The 17,308-nt window shown below is 40.5% G+C and overlaps 1 protein-coding gene across 3 annotated transcripts in view; it reads right to left on the bottom strand.

The window, feature by feature from the left end:
• Positions 1–17,308, bottom strand: part of GRB14 (growth factor receptor bound protein 14) — a 113,708-nt gene that overhangs the window by 28,318 nt on the left and 68,082 nt on the right. For all 3 annotated transcript variants that reach the window (XM_024579861.4, XM_045187452.3, XM_024579862.4), the window contains one exon: positions 12,735–12,891. In XM_024579861.4, the coding sequence (XP_024435629.2) occupies positions 12,735–12,891 (157 nt within the window). The remainder of the gene's footprint in view (positions 1–12,734; positions 12,892–17,308) is intronic.

The raw sequence follows: 17,308 nt of genomic DNA on the forward strand, positions 1-17,308 counted from the left end.
TGATGTGGCTTGGATTACAGTAGTATCAGTCCACATGTAAGAAGTAGGCAAAATCTAGATGTATTCCGAAGATGGACCCAGCAGGGTGTGCTGACAGGTTGGACACAGAAATGAAAGAGACAGGATAGTTAAGGAAGACATGGGAAGTCTTTGTCTAAGCTCTTGGACGAACTGTGTTGTCATTAATGAGTGTAGAAGACTGTAAGAGAAGTAGGTTCGGGGGTGAGGGGTGGTAGACCCAGGAGTCACTGAGATATTGAGTGGGAAGCCGCCTCCCTAACAACCTTCTGTGTGACACAACCCAGCTGGTATTTCAAGCTTATGAAACAGAGGTCCACATTATTGAACACAGTACGTGCTAAGCACATATTTATATTCCTTGCAACTACAGTGAGAGAAAATGTCAAGGTATTAAGAAAGATAGTTATTTGTTTCTTTGTACCCATTAGCTCTCTCTACCACTAAGAAAACAGCATCTGTTCTGCTCTCAGGATACACTTAAACTATATAGAGAGGAAAATAGTGACAGGGATGCATTTTCCTTCCTTTTGAGCTTCAAAGTAGACTTTATCAATCTTTGACAGATATAACTGCTTGGGAAGAATCATACCTAGCCAGTCCTCCATTGCCTCACACAGAGATCCATCCTTTGTATTCTGGGAAAGGAGCTGAAATCAAGGGGTTAGTGGAAGAGAGGGTGGGGTGAAGACTGGGATGGAGCTAGACTGTAAGTAGATAATGCAGGTCCCAAGTGACCCGGCATCTTGCACCCTTCCAGAACTAGAACCCCAGGGTGAGGAGTTGATGAAGATATAATGCCGGGGAAGTTTTTGTGTGGCTCAAACCAGATTGTAGCCTTAGGAGACCTCTAATCTTAAGTAGATTCCCTGAGTCTAGCATGGTAGAAAAGCAATAGCTGAGTCTAACATTGAGGCAGAGGAGTCCATAGCATCCCAGCATGGGGAAAGAGCAGTGAAGTGGTACCAAGTGCCCCAGGAGAAGCATAGAAGAGCCAAGAGGAAACCATGAACTTATGGGACTTTATGGTATAGTCAATAACTTGAGAGGAAGAAGAGTTTTCAGAACATGAAGAGCTGGACATGAGTTAGACAAATAGCTTCTGGGGCTTAAATGCCCCACCAGAGTGTTGGAGGAGTGAAAGTAGATCTGATCCTTCAACTGAGAATATTTTATTCTTGCATGTAACTCCTTTATAGAACATGAATGTATTATTTACCATAAGACTGAGAACAATCCAAGAAGCGAACAAATAAAGATTAAACTATCTGCCATTCAGAAGCCAGGAGACTGACGGTCAAAAAATAATTCAGTCATAGAAATAAGAAAGTTACATCTCTGCCAGTCTCAATCTGAGACCTTTTTCATTACTGTATTTAGTTCCCATAGTATCTGCCGTAGGCCAAATAATGGCCCCAATAATGGTTCCTAATATCTTAAACCTGCAAATGTTACCTTATATAGCAAAGTCTTTGTTGATGCCATTAACTTAAATATAATGAGACGAGGAAATTATCTTGAATTATCTAGATAGGCCCTAAACCCAAACACAAGTATCTTTATAAGGGAGAGGCAGAAGGAGATATGACACAGGCAGAAGAGGAAAGGGCAATCTGACCACAGGGTAGTCTCAGGTGATGTGGCCACAAGCCAAGGAATGATGACAGCCACCAGCAGCTGAAAGAGGCAAGGAATGGATTCCCCCTGATGCCCTCGGAAAGAGGGTGGCCCTGCCAACACCTTGATTTCAGCCCAGTGAAATTAATTTTGGACTTCACCTCTAGAAGATTACATTTCTTTTTTTTTTTTAAGCCACCAGGTTTTTGGTAATTTGTTACAGAGGTCTTAGGAAAGTAATACAATAATCTAATGAGCAAGTTATATCTCCACTTTATAGTAAATGAAGCTAAAGTTCAGAATGGCAAAATCCCAGGATTTAAATGGCAGCCCCATCCCGGCCCCAAGCTGATGCTCTTCCCACAGCGTCGCTGCGGCCTTCACTACAGTTCCCACCAGAGAGGCATCTCCTGCCGCCTTGCTGGTCTGTTCCTATCCTGCTCATTCCTTCCATTTACTAGCTAAAATCTCTCATGTTCCTGCAGTTTTCATGTTCCAGTCGCCTCATTTTTTTTATTTTGAAACAAATTCAATAAACATTTGCTAACTAGGTGAAAATAAACAACTACATTCTGAGTGGAAGGGGAAAGAAAATAATGGGCAGTATTTCCAATTATATCATTCTCAACCTTACATGAAAGTAACATAAATCATTTGAATCTTGATAGCATCAAAAGAAAGAAAAAAGAAAGAAAAAGAAAAGAAAAGAGAAAAAATAAGCCCTGGCCACTGTGGCTCAGCTGGAGCCCTGTCTTGGAACCCAAAAGGTTCGATTCTCAGTCAGAGTACATGTCTAGGTTATGGGTTCGGTCCCTGGTTGGCGTGCATGCAAGAGGCAACCAATAGAGGTTTCTTTCTCACATCCATCTTTCTCTACATCTCTTCTCCCTCCCTTCCCCTCTCTAACATCAATAAGCATGTGCTCAGGTGAGAATTAAAAAAGAAAAGAAACAGGGTAGAAAGCACATTTGAACAGCTATGACAAATGTGTAACAAAAGAAGAACTAGAGAATTATATGTGATCACAAAAGAAGTGGCAGTCTGGTCAGAGTTCTGTTGACTACATGCAAATAAAACCCAATCAATCTAGAAGAAAAAATAAGGGCTATAATATCTGCAGAAAATTTCACAGAACTATAATACCAAATTTTTTAATTTGCATGTACTATCATCGGGAAAACATACTAGTAATCGTAAGAAAAATTTCTTCAAAAAGAGCTAGCAAAAACTGGAGTATGTGAGAAAGCAAAAGACATACTTTTCATTCTTTCAAAGAAAATTTCTGATACCATTCTATTAAAAATTCAGATAACGTATAAAAAAGCAAATAAAGCCCAGAGGATTAAATGCAGCTAGCTCCTAGTTCTTATCTCATATACTCATCTGGTAATGGAGATAAAAGTTTATTACAGAATCAGCTTTTAAAAATTGTATCATGTTATATTAAAACGATCTTTTTAAGTTTATATATCCCCACCCCGATTTGAATGCACCGTCATATACCATCCTCCTCCTAAGCCTCCTTACGTTAAAGAACTAATGTCACAATAATCCAAATAACCCCAAGAGGCACAATTAATGATCAGGCGAACGTCTTACAGAAAATCAGTGGGTTTTGTAGAAGGCAGATATCTAACTAAATACACACCTTAAGAGGGAGTAAGTTCAACATGAAAATGAAGGATGTATAAGTGGATTCCTCTGAGAGGAAAAGAAAAATGCTTAACGGGGAGGTAAAAAGTTACTGAAGACCAGCATTGTTAGCCCTAGGCTAGGCATCGGCATCATCACCAGGACCCAAGAAAAGGGAGGGAAAAACCAAAACAGTACAAAATACTAGTCTAGATGGCTTACCATACACTTTCGTTTTGCTCTTCTTTAGCCCTACTCTAAAGCCAAGCAGATTTTAACCAACTAAGTAACCCTAAGTAATTTATTACATTTGTAAAATATCTAAACAAAACAAATTAATTCTATAATTAGGGGCTCTTTGCTGCAACATCAGAAAACATATTCAAGACTATCGCCCAGAACGAACTCAGATTTTGAGTTACCATTTGAAAAGTGACCGCAGGCAGCTTTCACATAAATTCACCATGATTATTTTAAAGATCTTATTGTTAAAGCTTCATAAATCCATCTAAAATACTACATTAAAACATCATATTATAACTTCAAAGATATATCTATCTTTTTAACGTTTTTAATTTTAAAAAGTAAAGTATTTTTCAGCCACTGGAAAGTGAATTACAATGAGCAAATACTACTCCTATGGAGGCAGAGAAATAGGAGAGATGCCACCTTAAATCACTTCAATAAAGCAACCAAACAGGAGGAAAACAAGAAAGAAAGCCTCCAAAAAAGGGAAAATAATCTTTTTTTAAAACAAAAACAAAAGTTTCATATTGCTTTAAATTTAATTTTTGTTTCTAACAGATCAGTGAAGTATTATGGTAACAATAAAATATTAACAAATAATGATAACTACACATAATTGTTTTCTATTTAATTTTCAGAAACTTTCCCTTTAAAAAAAAAGAAGAAAAGAAAAAAATGTTCCTTCTGAAACTGTTGATTTAACTTGAAAGTCCTTTTAAAAAACCTCAAGCCTCCCAGTACGGAAAGTGTTCGCCTGTGACCTTCCGCCTGGCTTTCTTCGCTGCATCTACCGAAAGTACAGCGTGGGGCTCAGATAGAAACCTGAGTCCCTACTCTTCTCTTCACTTGATAAGAGGAGGAACAAGAGTGGCTTTTACCTCTAATTCACTCAGAAAACAATTCTCTATATACCTTTGTTCCAGGAAACTCCAGGAGACAAATGGTCCTTGTACTTCTCTGTGCTAGGCAGAAACTACACACATTTTGTCCATCTTATTTTCAGATAAAAATGAACAGCCTCTGACCAAGCAAAACAAAAAGTGGAGAAGCAAAGAATAAAACAGGGCTCAATTTCTAAAAGATTCCTTACCCTAAGAAAACGACTTAATACCAACAAGATCCCTCAGAAAACTGCCACCACCAAATTCAGCTTCCCAAGGGCAGCAAGAGGAAAATCTCCACGCGTCTGCTCATGGGTAGAAAGGCCTTGTAGCTCGTTCTTCAGCAAATCGAAATACTTCTCACATCAACTCAGACTCAACGACCACAACCCGTATTCATAGAAAGCCTTATTTTTCTACAGTGTTTGCATACACAGTATGTCAAGCTGACCAGTAAGTACCCGAAGAGCTCAGAAACAGCTTCCATGAATTCTAAGCTACCTAACGCATGCTTCAGGGACTCAGGGCAAATCTCCACGTGGTCATGACGTGTGGCTGCTTTGTTTCTGTTCCAGGTCTCGGCCTGCCATGTACAGGACACTGCAGTCCATCCTCAGAACTGTCTGCTATAAATACCTTACAGTTTGCTACGGCTTAGTTAAAAAAACATTCATTTGTCCTAAATCCTGGGTTACAAAGATGTACGTACACACAGAGCTCCAGCTCTCATGGAATTACTGTCTAGTTAGAATAATATGATCACTATGAAGATAGTTGCAAAGACGTTACAGTAGCACAGAAGATGGGTACTTGACCCAACCTGGGACTTCAGGAAGATGTCTACGTTACGTCTTTAACTTATGTCTTTAATATCTTCCAAAGTTTGTAAAAATTGTGTTTATTCCTTTTGTCTGATGACAGAAAATTTGAAAAACACAGACAGCTGATAATCCCAATCCATCTTTAAACCTGTCAATCAGGCATAAACACTTAAAATCTCAGTATATTCCCTTCTTGCTCTTTTTTCTAGCAAATATATTGCAATACATAAGTAGCTGTATATATATTTTTCACAAAATTTAGAAAACATTTTTTACATTGAGACATATATAATATATATGGTTTCTAAATTTGGCAAAATGCAATTTTTTCAATCCATCCTTATAATCTTACATCAGTCCACATCAGTCATCACATGAAGAACTCCAAGAACATAAACCAAAGCTGTATAACTTACATCCTATGGGTATGCAGTAATTTATAACACCCCACTATTATGACAGCACTAGGTTTTACTGTTTAAATTAATATTATAAAAGTAATCCTGCTTAAACAGCCTTATGATACCTATTCCTTGTCCAAATCTGCTTGTTCCCCACACCCATCTACAGCATGTATTTGCGGAAGCATCACCTCCCAGGACACAATTCATCATCATCACTCCTAGTGCTTCCTGCACTGCTCTGTTATTTTGGGAGTTGCAATTTCCTAGTGGACGCATGAGAAGGAGTGGTCCCAGCAAGTATCCTGATTGTCTCCCTGGAACAGCTTTTGACCAGCAAATGTTCTTGCCCAGGGGCTGGGAACCTGGAGAAGGCAGATGTGTCTCCCTACCTGCTCTCAGGTGGAAAGGTGACTGCACTTCTGAAATCTGAGCATGGGATGCCTCCAGCTGCTTTTCTCTCTCCTCTTCCTAGAGGGTGGCACTAGGTTAGCTTTCAATAACTTGGACAGCTAAGGGTTTTCATCTTACCTTGGCTTTGTACATATTTGTAGGACACAGCTAGTGGTTATACTTTACTGCCATTTTAACTAAAATTCCAAGTGAGCCTTGGAAGATGCACAGCAGTTAGCCAGGTAAAGATGGGTGAGAAAGGACTTCCTGAGAATCTCAACAGCATGAGCAAACGAACCAAGGAGCAGAAACCAGAGGTGACTACAGGCAGTTCTTTAATAAAGAAACTAGAGGAGGGAGGGGCGAGACACAGGGCTAGAGAGAGGAGGGCACAGGTGCTACAATTCTGCAAAGGGCCTTGGACCCTAACGCAAGGAGAATCAGACCTGCACGCAGATGGGTAACTGGTATAACCAAAGGTAAGAGGAAGAGCTCTAAAACAGAGGAACAGGAGAGAGACGATGAGATCTGAACTCAGGCTACAAGAATAAGGATACTGACAAGGAAAAACCAGCTGGACCAGGAGGCAGGTTTGGTTACAAGCACTCTTTGCTGGTTTCATATTTTCCACCCCCAACCTTAGTGTGCTATCAGGACACCATACCTCCTGAAAGCTCAGGTCAGGGCTCCAGCAGCCTCCATAGGGAGGGAAGAAGGGCCCCATGTCCCAAAGCTTCACAGTTACTTCTGCGGGTGATGAAGGGAGGCACGATGCTGAGAGCTGGTAGATTCCAAACAGCACAGAAAGAACAACAACATATGAACTCCAGAAAACAGAAAAAACAACACTTCAGCTACTTTTGTAAAAAAAAAAAGTGAAGGAGCAGCTCGAAAGCAGGTGCCTGTGAGGCGCTCCCTCACTGCCACTGTGCACCGCTTCTGTCTTACAGAGATCACGTGGGGACAGCGCACACATAGAAGTGGTATCGTTAAAAGCCTCCAGTCATTCACTTTGCTTATTAAAGCCGCTCCACAATGAAAATCATAAATGGAAATCTCAGCCGTCCCTAGCAATGACATGAAAATACAATCAGTTCCTCTTCCCGAGGAGTACAGATGTATGCGCTTGAGGTACTGTGTTCATTGCCACTGCTTCATACCACGGCTTCAATCAGAAATCAGAATGGGAGCAAGACAACCATGGATGTCACTAAGTTCCTAAGGACTGAAAACAGGAGTTTTCCTCCCGCCATCCGCTCAACAAAGAGTGTGGAAGAGTAGATGACTCCATATGGGGAACTACAGTGCCACCCAGTGGCTGTGAAGTATTATGAGAGACACCAGTTACAAAACTTCAGTTTATTGCATAAGGAGGAGGGGTAATATTTGTTTGTATACTGATATTTTAACCTCAATGCCTATAAAAATATGCATGCAACTAGAAACTCATCACAATATGATCCAAAATCAGTCAGATCTGTGATTCATAACAAAATCAGCATGTCTAGCTGCCTTCGATAATCTACTCCGCCTATTAAAATTCTCAGTGGTGTTTAATAATAATTATGGGCAGAGGATATGAAGTGTTGATACTGTATTCAAAGTTCCAAACAGCCCACCACCATTCATGATGTGTACAAATGTGAGAACAAGTCACTGCCTAGGTGACTCTCTCACTCAGTCATATTAAATAGCTGGTATGAAGTGAGCCAGGCTCGACCTCTTTGACCCCAATAGTTTCAACACTATCTCTGTAAAGATTTATCTAAAAATGTTCTGGAGGGTTCGAAATTTCAGAATTTCAATGTACATTTATAGCATGCGTGAGAGACACAGATGGAGAGTGCACCAGAGACAAACCAACAGCAGAATCCCAGGAGTGTCTGCCTGACCTATGGGGGAAGGATAAACCAACCGGCTTACACCACGGAAAACACATGCACTCTAGAATCTGACAGAACACGGGTTTGCGCGATGTTTGACTCTAGGCAAGGTGTTTCATCCGTAGTCTTTGGATTCCTATATGTAAAATGGAGATTAAAAAACATTGTGCAAGCTTCCTACAAAGCGAAGTATTAAGAGCATCTATCAAGATTAATGTAAAACCTCTCACCCAGTGCCTTGCATGTATAAGATGCACTTTAATAGTAGCTATCACACATATGCATTCATATGAAAAATGCTAAGAAGACTGAAGTTTCCTTTGTCACAGAAAATACGCTGAAAACAGACTTTAGATTCCATAAACCTAGAATATTTTGAATATCAAGTGCTCCTCTTTCTGACTTTAATAATTTGGAGCATGCTTTAGTGGATCAAAAGCAATATCTATGAACAACAGAGAATGTCTCTAAAACTTCCCTAAGCTTATCTCTGACATTAAAGTGAACTAAAGTGCAGAAACCCTCAACTCTCATTTATCCCCTAAGTCAAAATGCTCTTGCCTGAAAGGCTTCAGCACCTCACAAGCACTAAGCATCAAGTGTGCAGACCAGAATGTTCAGACGGAACCACGGGGCATGCACAACTAGCAGAGATGAGAAAAGGGCAAAGACCAATCCAGGAGGCCACAAGCAGTTTGACGTAAAAGCAAAACAAAGTTGCTCAGCCTCCAAAAGGTCAAGACCTGCATTCTGGCCTTCCTAGTAGCATACTTTAAAAACTACATCAGCTCATTCTGCTCTCTGACTCAAAGACCTCCAATTCTTTTCCTCTCACTCGATGTAAAAGTCAAGTCCCCTCCATGGCCTATGAGACCTTCCGTGAACTTGCTCCGCAGCAGCTCCGTGAAGTCCTCTCCCATTGCTTCTCGCTGTCCTGACTCCACTCCAGACATACCAGCCTCCTGGCTGCTTCCTGAACACAGCACATTACACGGTCCAGGCCTTTTCACGTGCTGTTCCTTCCGTCTAGAACAATCTTCTTCCTTTTATAACTGTGAGGGTTGACGCTGTAGGCTTCATGTCTCTACTCAAATGTCTCACTGTCAGAGAGAACATCCCTGGTCCCTCTATTTAAAGTGCATCTCTCCCCTCCCCCAGTTCTCTGTCCCTCTTCCCTGCCTTCCTTTCCTCCCTAGCACTTACATCACCTAAGGGACTACAGATTTTTGTCATCTGTCTTTCTTTCCCTGCTAGAAGGCCAATTCATAAGGACAGTGCTCTCGGTCTATTTTGTTCCCATGACACCCCCAGGACCCACACGCAGAGTGGGCTTGGTACAAAAGAGTCAATAAACATTTGCTAAACTGTTTGAGGAAGGCAATACGGGAAGCAAAGTTAGGGAGAGTTCCTAGTTTTTGTGGAATCTGTAAACAAAAATAAAAATGCTCAGGATGTATTTTTTAGTACACACATGTACAAAAAGAAGTATAATTAGAGACTATGTTAAAACAGATACACGAATCAACATCATCTCAGTGCTGTAAAATCGTGGATAATATTGCTTCTTTCTTGATACCTTTGTTTCTCAGTTATTTACAATGAGCTGAATTATTTTTGTATTGAAAGTATTTTTAAAATAATAGATACTCCTGCATCTCTTTCAGAATTCTACTCACTGAAAATTCTTTATGTCAGTCTAAGAGCGGTCAAGAGTATCTCCCGAGCAATAGACAGATCTGAATAGCTGGTCACCAAGCTTTGAAAATCATTTATCCTTTGGTTCTTGATTACATCCATAGCACTCAGAACAGATTCACAGGTGAAGGTGTCAGTGGTTCATTCTATTGACAAAGAGCACCTGTGGCTTCCTATCATATTTAAGGGGCGGGGGAACTGCTCCAGTTCTTTTCATTCATTTTAACGTGAAAATGGAGAAAAAGTCACTCAATACCACTACTAGACTGAATGAATATCGCAAGAGTATTTATAACCTACACGCACAAATTAAATGTGTGTACATAAATACATCAGTTTTATAGTTTATGCTGAAGAAGCCCCACAGTGGTTAGTTGTTACATTGTTGGATGAAGAAATGGAAGCTGGTGAATCAGGCACACATCAGTATTCAGGTGGCATTAGCATCTACAGGTTTTCTACTGTTTCAAAGTACAATTAGAGAAAAAAAAAGAATACAAGGAAGCTCTAGAACTAAATCTCGTTTTCATAGGCTTTGGTCTAAGGCATGGTCGATGAAGCCATGAGACACCGTCCTCACAACTTTGATTTTATTTCAGTACTATTTCCAGAAAATGTAGTAATGGGAAAATTTATTTCTATATGGTATCTAAAAGTGTAATTTAGTATGTAGCGCAAATTGATTCTCGATGTTCCGTCTTGGACCTCTACATTTAAAGACTTGTATGTTACAGTCCTTAGGATACGCACAGTGACCTCAGGGAAAACCGCTGTTTGATTTACAGAGTAGACTTTTTATTACTTCAAGCTGTTTGTTAAGGATACATTATAGTGACCATAACCAAAAAACATGTCTCAAAGTCTCCCGAAAAACAAAATTTGTAAGTATAAATAGTGTAATTATATATTATTCTAATTAAGAGCTATGTTCCAAGAAGCGTAAGTAAGTGAAAGAGTTTGGATTATGGCAGATATCTATTGAGAGTTAAGACCACATTTCTAGGAGATGAATTATCACGAACAGAAGTTAAATTAGTCACAAATGGCACTGAAGAAAGCACAGGTGGAGTTTTCCTGCCGCAGGGAGGTGAGACTATTTCACACAGACTAATACAGCATACCTTCAGAACCCAGGGCTTCTTGGCAGGTATATGCTCAGCTGCCAAGATCAGCTGACATACTGTAGCTCATCAACTATCAGCTGGGGCTGGGGCTGGGGCTGGGGCTGGGGCTACGGTTCAGAATCTTTTAAAAGAACACAACTTTTCTGTCAACATCATCTTCACTTCATTTCATAAAACAGAGGCAAACCTCTCATCTGAACTGAACCTTACGTTGGCTATTGCTCTGGGGAATACACCCTCTATGCACCAAACAAAGGGAATATTTAAATACTGGTAGTTAGCTTTGCAAGAAAGTGAATGACTCATGTCTAGGTATAATATTCTCAATTCTTTGAACAAATTGAAGGAAACACTTCAGCTGTCACTGATAAATTATTTAAAATAACTGTGATGATTTACTACTAAAAGTTTTTAACAAATAATTCAAAGGGGTTTATAGTAGGCTAAATAACAGATCCTGCCCACCCCCTCCTCAAAAAAGAATCCACACCTTAATCTCTGGAACCTGTGAATGTTCCCTTAGATAACAAAAAGAGAGAGAGAGAGAGAGAGAGAGAGGAAAGAAGAAGAAAGGGAGGGAGGGAGGGAGGGAGGAAGGGAGGAAGGACGGACGGACAAGGGAGGAGGGAGAGAAAGAAAGAGAAAAAGACTTTGCAGATGTGATTGTGTTAAGGATCTTGAAATGAGGACATTTTCCTGAATAATCTAAGAACAGCCTAAATGCTCCTGGTCTTGTAGGAGAGAGGCAACAGGAGATCTGACACAGACAGGGGAGGAGACAGCAACACGACCTCAGAGGTGGGGACCAGAGTGATGCAGACAGAAGCCGAGGAATGGCAGCTGCCTCCAGAAGCTGCAAGAGGCAAGGAGCAGATTTTCTCCTAGAGCCTGTGGAGAGAGTGCATCCTGACAGTAACTTCATTTTAACCCACGAATCAGTAACCCTGATTTCAGACTCCTGGCCGCCAGAGCTGTGAGAGAATAAATATTTGGTTGCTTTAAGCCCCTTGTTACAGTGGCCACAGGAAACTAATACAGAATTCAAAGCAGTGAATGGCATTGCCATAACTTCTTCCTTTCTCATCTACTTATTATGGGCACGTTTTTTAACACGGATATGTATAAAAATGAGAAAGGAAGAAAAAATTGTTGCTAATACTGTCTCACTCTAGCAGAAGAATGAAAATTCTTTATAACTTATTAAAAGATTTGGAAAAATACATAAAAAGCCTCTATAATTTACAATATAAAATGTATTTTCAATATAAAAAATTTTGAAAGGTTACTCTTTTATGTTTACAATTTTAAAATGTGAACAAGTTATTTATTTCTTCAAGAAAAATTGAGAGTATGTGCTCCCATACAGATAATCACTGTGGATACTCCCCATGTCTGCCCTATAATCAATTCAAAAAAAATAATCCAAATAACAGCTTATTTTAACTTCTCAAAAAATGTTAATTGTGCTACTAAACATTACTGTGAAATTTATCTTTCCATCAGTTTGGACACTACACTCTAGCTCTAAAATTCCCATAAATCATCATTTAAACAAAGAGGGAGGCAAATGTGTAATATTTTTATCCTTCCATTTTGTTCCACTATTTTTTAATCCTTACCCAAAGACATTTTTCATTACTTTAAAAGAGAGGAAGAGAGAGAGATGGAGAGATGGAGAGAGGGAAAAAGAGAGAGAGACATCCGTGTAAGAAAGAGACATCTATTGGTTGCCTTCTTTGCGCCCCAACTGGGGATCAAACCCACAACCTGGGTATGTGCCCTGATTGGGAATCAAACCCACAACCTTTTGGTCTATGGGACGATGCTCCAACTAACTGAGCTGCACAGGCCAAAGTCTGTTCCACTATTTTAATCTCTCATCCTCCAATACCAAAAGTAAAAAGAATAAAGAATTATTCACTGTTTTCTTTTATTTTCCTCTATCTGAAGAAAATTTCTGCCACTCAATCAAAACTGGAAGGGACCGAAGAGCAGTGATGTCACGGTGATTCTATATCCTTACCTAGGCCTATCTGAGGCAGGTGCTCAACAAGGGTCCAGCTGTGGTCATCAATGTAATGATTCTTCAGGATCAACAGCTGGCAAACATCTCGGGCAGTTATATCGCTGGGAACCTCCAAGGCCCTGCTGGTTTCATCTTCACTGTACACTTTAATTACCTGTGTATGTAGAAATAAGAAAATGAGCTGAAATATTGTATTAAGAACATTATATTAGTGTCAAGTCATCAAACTTATTGGTTGAACTGGTTACAAATTGCTTACAGAGTTTCCTCCACAAGTAATTTATATATACACTAAGTGAACGTCACTTATCCCAAGGTTTGTTTATAACATGTGTCCAAGTCACTTTGTTCAACAACTTCCACTCTCTTTCTCATCTAGAGTCAATGACCATTTCAGGTCATTGGCCACTATTAATGATGGAATGTTGTATATTAATTAAATTAATTATAAGAACATGTTCTTTCCCTACCACTCTGATCTACTCAAAAGCTCTGTTATCCCTTATCAGTAGTTTAAATTTTCCATGCCATATTTAATCCTGTAACTAACCCAAGTAACATGGGTGGTTTATTACCAGATATACTCACACAGTAAAACCAGTAAAGAGAATCAGACTTTTCGAAAAGATTTCTCCACTTCAATGGAGAAAAGTTTTGCCAATGTCTTGCTAGGCATTCACCCAGCCCTTTCCTTCCTCCCTAGCAATGAGCCGCGGCCACGAGATGTTCTGCAGTCCATGCGGTGTAAGTCTGCGCAGTGTCTGCACTTCCCGGCCCGGCCCGGCCCGTAAAAGTCTCCCGCAAATTATCCTCTAATTCCCTCACCACCTTCCCACTGAATGGAAATGACTACAAAGACCTACAGGAGAGGAAAGGCAGGAACCAGAAGGAAACACTGTCCCTGAATGCCCACACCAAAGGTGCCCAACTAGGTAGACCCATATGATGCTTTGATGTGAACAAGAAATAAACTTTTATCACGTTAGCTCACTCTGCATTTGTACTTACCTATTAGAGCAGTTATGTTTCCCTAAATTATACAGAATTCAAGTTTCCTATACAACACTCCCCTCAACATTCACCAAGCTGTGCTCAATGCTAGAGCATTAATCTAATTTCCAGCATTAATGTATTGTCACATATTAATTAAATTAACTATAAGAAGGTGAGTAGCCATGACAATAATAGTACAGTAAGGTAAACACACAACCCAAAAGTGGGAAATGGTAAGAAAATTTAATATAATACACCTGTTGCAAAAACAAGGATGTGAATATTTTTAGTAATTCAAACAAATGCAAATTAAAATGACACGTCAATTCTGTCTTAATCCGATTTTTTCATCACACTTAGTCACAGTGCAATGGAAGAGCTGCTATCTCACAATAAGAGTAGTGATATAAATTGGGAAACTACTGTGTTACATCTATTGGAAAATATTTATCAAAAGCATAAAGGTTCATTCCCTTGGCTCAATAATTTCACTTAGGCAAACTATTTCAATGAGTTTGTCCTAAGTGTGGAAAATGGCGTTAGGCTTGACATGTCCAGCAAAGTGTTATTTGTCATTCTATCAACCAAAATATTTGACAATGAAAGAACGGTAAACACATTACTTTCACAGAATGGAATTATTATGTGGTTCCTTACAAATGTTATCAAGAAAATGATGCAAAACTTAAAAATTTCTTAAGTAAAATAAAATTACGGCACCAGTGCAAACGTACTTGTTGGACTTGGCACTGCAGCACCTACCCCTCTTGAAACAGTATTCTGACTGCCTTTTAGGGCACCACGCCCTCCCTCACCATCAGTCTGTGATTCCGGCAGCTCCAGCTTCTGCTGGCGATCGTGTGCTGGAGCTGCTGGGACTGGCTTGTGAGAGCTGACTGTTCCACATTCAAGAACTTTGCAAGCCAGGCATCTTGAAAACAGCCACAGTGGGAGTACATATACCAAATAAATTGACAAATGTGACAAATTAAGACTTTTAATTTCTTTTTAGAGCCAGTTTATCAGTGTACCACTGCCTCAGCTCCAGATGGGAGATGCACAGCTTGGTCTATCGGCACCCAGTATCCCCCTCGCAAAAATGATCACTTCAGAAATGGGTACATGCCCTAATCAGAGCCAGTTAGAGCCAGTGTGGTGTTTGTTCACGTAGCCACAAAGAGGACTCTCTTTTCTGGGGCAGATGTAGGGCGAAAATGCTACTATTCATGAAGACAGAGTGTCGGAAGATGGAGTTACCCATGCCAAGAAATGAAGAGTCCTGAGAATATTGCTGAGATCCTGGATTAAGGAGCACCTGATTTCTTTGTGTTTTTATCCTATGTATGCCAGTAGGCTAAAAGCTTCTAGTGGTGACACCCACCTACTACTTATCTCCCTTGTTCTTGCCGTGAACCCCTCCAATTCATTCTCTATACTGCTAGCAGAATAAACTTTCTAATAGCCGATCCAATCAGGTCATTCTGCTACTAAAATTCGCCTAACCCAAGCAACTCACTTGTTTATTAAGATCCTATGTAAGGTACACGTCCTTTGCTAAGTGTTTTATTACTATAAAGCTGTCACAGAAAGAGATGGTTGTTATACTCAGAGAGTTTAAAGTCTATCAGGGAAAGCAGTACTGAAAACAATAATTGCAGCCCTGGACAGGTGGCTCAGCTGGTCGGAGTATTGTCCCATACATCAAAAGGTTGTGGGTTCAATCCCCAGTAGGGGCACATACAGGAGGCAACCAATCGATGTCTCTCACATCAATGTCTCTCTTTCTCTCCCCCGGCCTCTCTCTAAGAGCATAAACATATCCTTGAATGAGGATTTTTTAAAAATCCAATAATTACAAAGTAGGGCATAAAAGTGCAGCATGGTACTAAATTATAAAATGAGGGTTAGAAAAGGCCCAAAAAATATCTGTGAAAAAGTAAATATTTAAGCCAAGACCTGAAGGAGGAGTGGGCAGAGCTAGCTAGGCAAAGAGAGGGTAAGAACACTTCAAGCTAAGGGAACAGAAGCTATGCAAAGCCCTGGGGTGAGAAGAAAAGGCAGGTTCTCCGGACTTAGAGCAGGCAGGGGCAGCAGGAGCAGCAAACAGGGAGCACGGCCCTGAGGAAATCACCAAGGAAACCGAGGGGTAGGCACGATGGTGGGGAAGGGATGTAAAAGTTTAAGGTAAGAACTGACTTGAGAATCGTGGAGCCTGGAGATGCCCAACAAACACGTGGACATGGGTGCGTCCGACAAGGCAGGAAAAAAAGAACAAAGAAAAAAGAGAATCTAGGACTGAACCCTAAGAAATTCCAAAATGTAACAGTTAATTAGAGGCAAGAAAGCCTGAAAGATAAAGTGAAACGGAGAGATGACCAGGGAAGTGGGACCTCACAGAAGCGAGCCTGAACCCTTCCCAGCGCAGCAGCCCACAGAACAGGTCATGCTGTGATCCCAGCCAAATGTGACTAAAAGCTGCAACGTGGTCTCTCTTAGTTGCACGTGAGGTATCCTCTGCTAGAAATCAATGCTGCAACTACCAACACAGGTGCTTTACTTGTCAAGCTCCTACTAATCATTGGCCCCAGTTTCCATGGTACTTTCCTCTGGAAAGTCTTCCCTGAACTCCCATGACTTTGTAACGTGCCCTCTAATGTGTTCTCATTTTGTATTTCTACATGATGTCTTTCTCTTGAACTGTACTAGGAAGTTCTTATAAGAAAACCCACTGTTTGTTTACTATTTGTTATCCCATCCTAGGGACCCAGCCCAAGGCAGGACACGGCTTAATAAAGATCGTAGGGACAAAATATTTTTGTACCCTTGCAAAGCTTGGCCAAGTGGTTTGTACACAGTGGGTACTCAATGCATATTTGCAAATTTTAGCTTAAAAATATTTTGTCACAAAGTATACCATTGACTAAATTTTATGCTCAGGAAATTGAAATTTTTCTCAATGAGCAACAGTTACACACTTCTTTGCATCAATAATCCTAGGTAAGAACTGACTCAATATTGCTGTTAGTGGACAATTCTGAGCTTTAGTCATTGAGGTGGCCATAAAGTTATATGAAAAAGGTCATGAAAATATACTGTCAGAATCAGATGTGATTGTTGGAACTTTCATTTCAGTTCATTTATTTCATGGTTAATACATGTGGTTCACCAAGACCCCAAGATCTGTTTGGAGTCTCGGTGCCTCCCATGACTACATCTGGGTGAGCTATTGTTCTTAAGTGTGCACCTGCAGTGTTTGTTTCTGTGCTAGCCAATTCTAAAGGACTCTAGAGGATGCTGCCACTGTATCTCCGAGCTTCTGTGCTTCACGACTGGATTGAGCACTGGAGGGTGCCCCTGCCAAAAGCAATGTGAAGATGACCACTCCTGAGAGGACAGAAAGATCCAACCCTGGGGCTGCTCCATCGGAGAGGCGATGATGAGCTGTGGTCTCAGTTCCCTCAGAGCCGCGCTGCACATTGCATGCCAGGTAAGGGAGGAGGGGTGCTGGCAATGAACTAGGGGCTGGTAAAAAGGTTCCCTGTGCTCCCTGACTACCCTGTGTTTTCTTACAGTGAACT

The sequence above is a fragment of the Desmodus rotundus genome, chromosome 2 (assembly GCF_022682495.2).
Source record: "Desmodus rotundus isolate HL8 chromosome 2, HLdesRot8A.1, whole genome shotgun sequence".
NCBI lineage: Eukaryota > Metazoa > Chordata > Mammalia > Chiroptera > Phyllostomidae > Desmodus > Desmodus rotundus.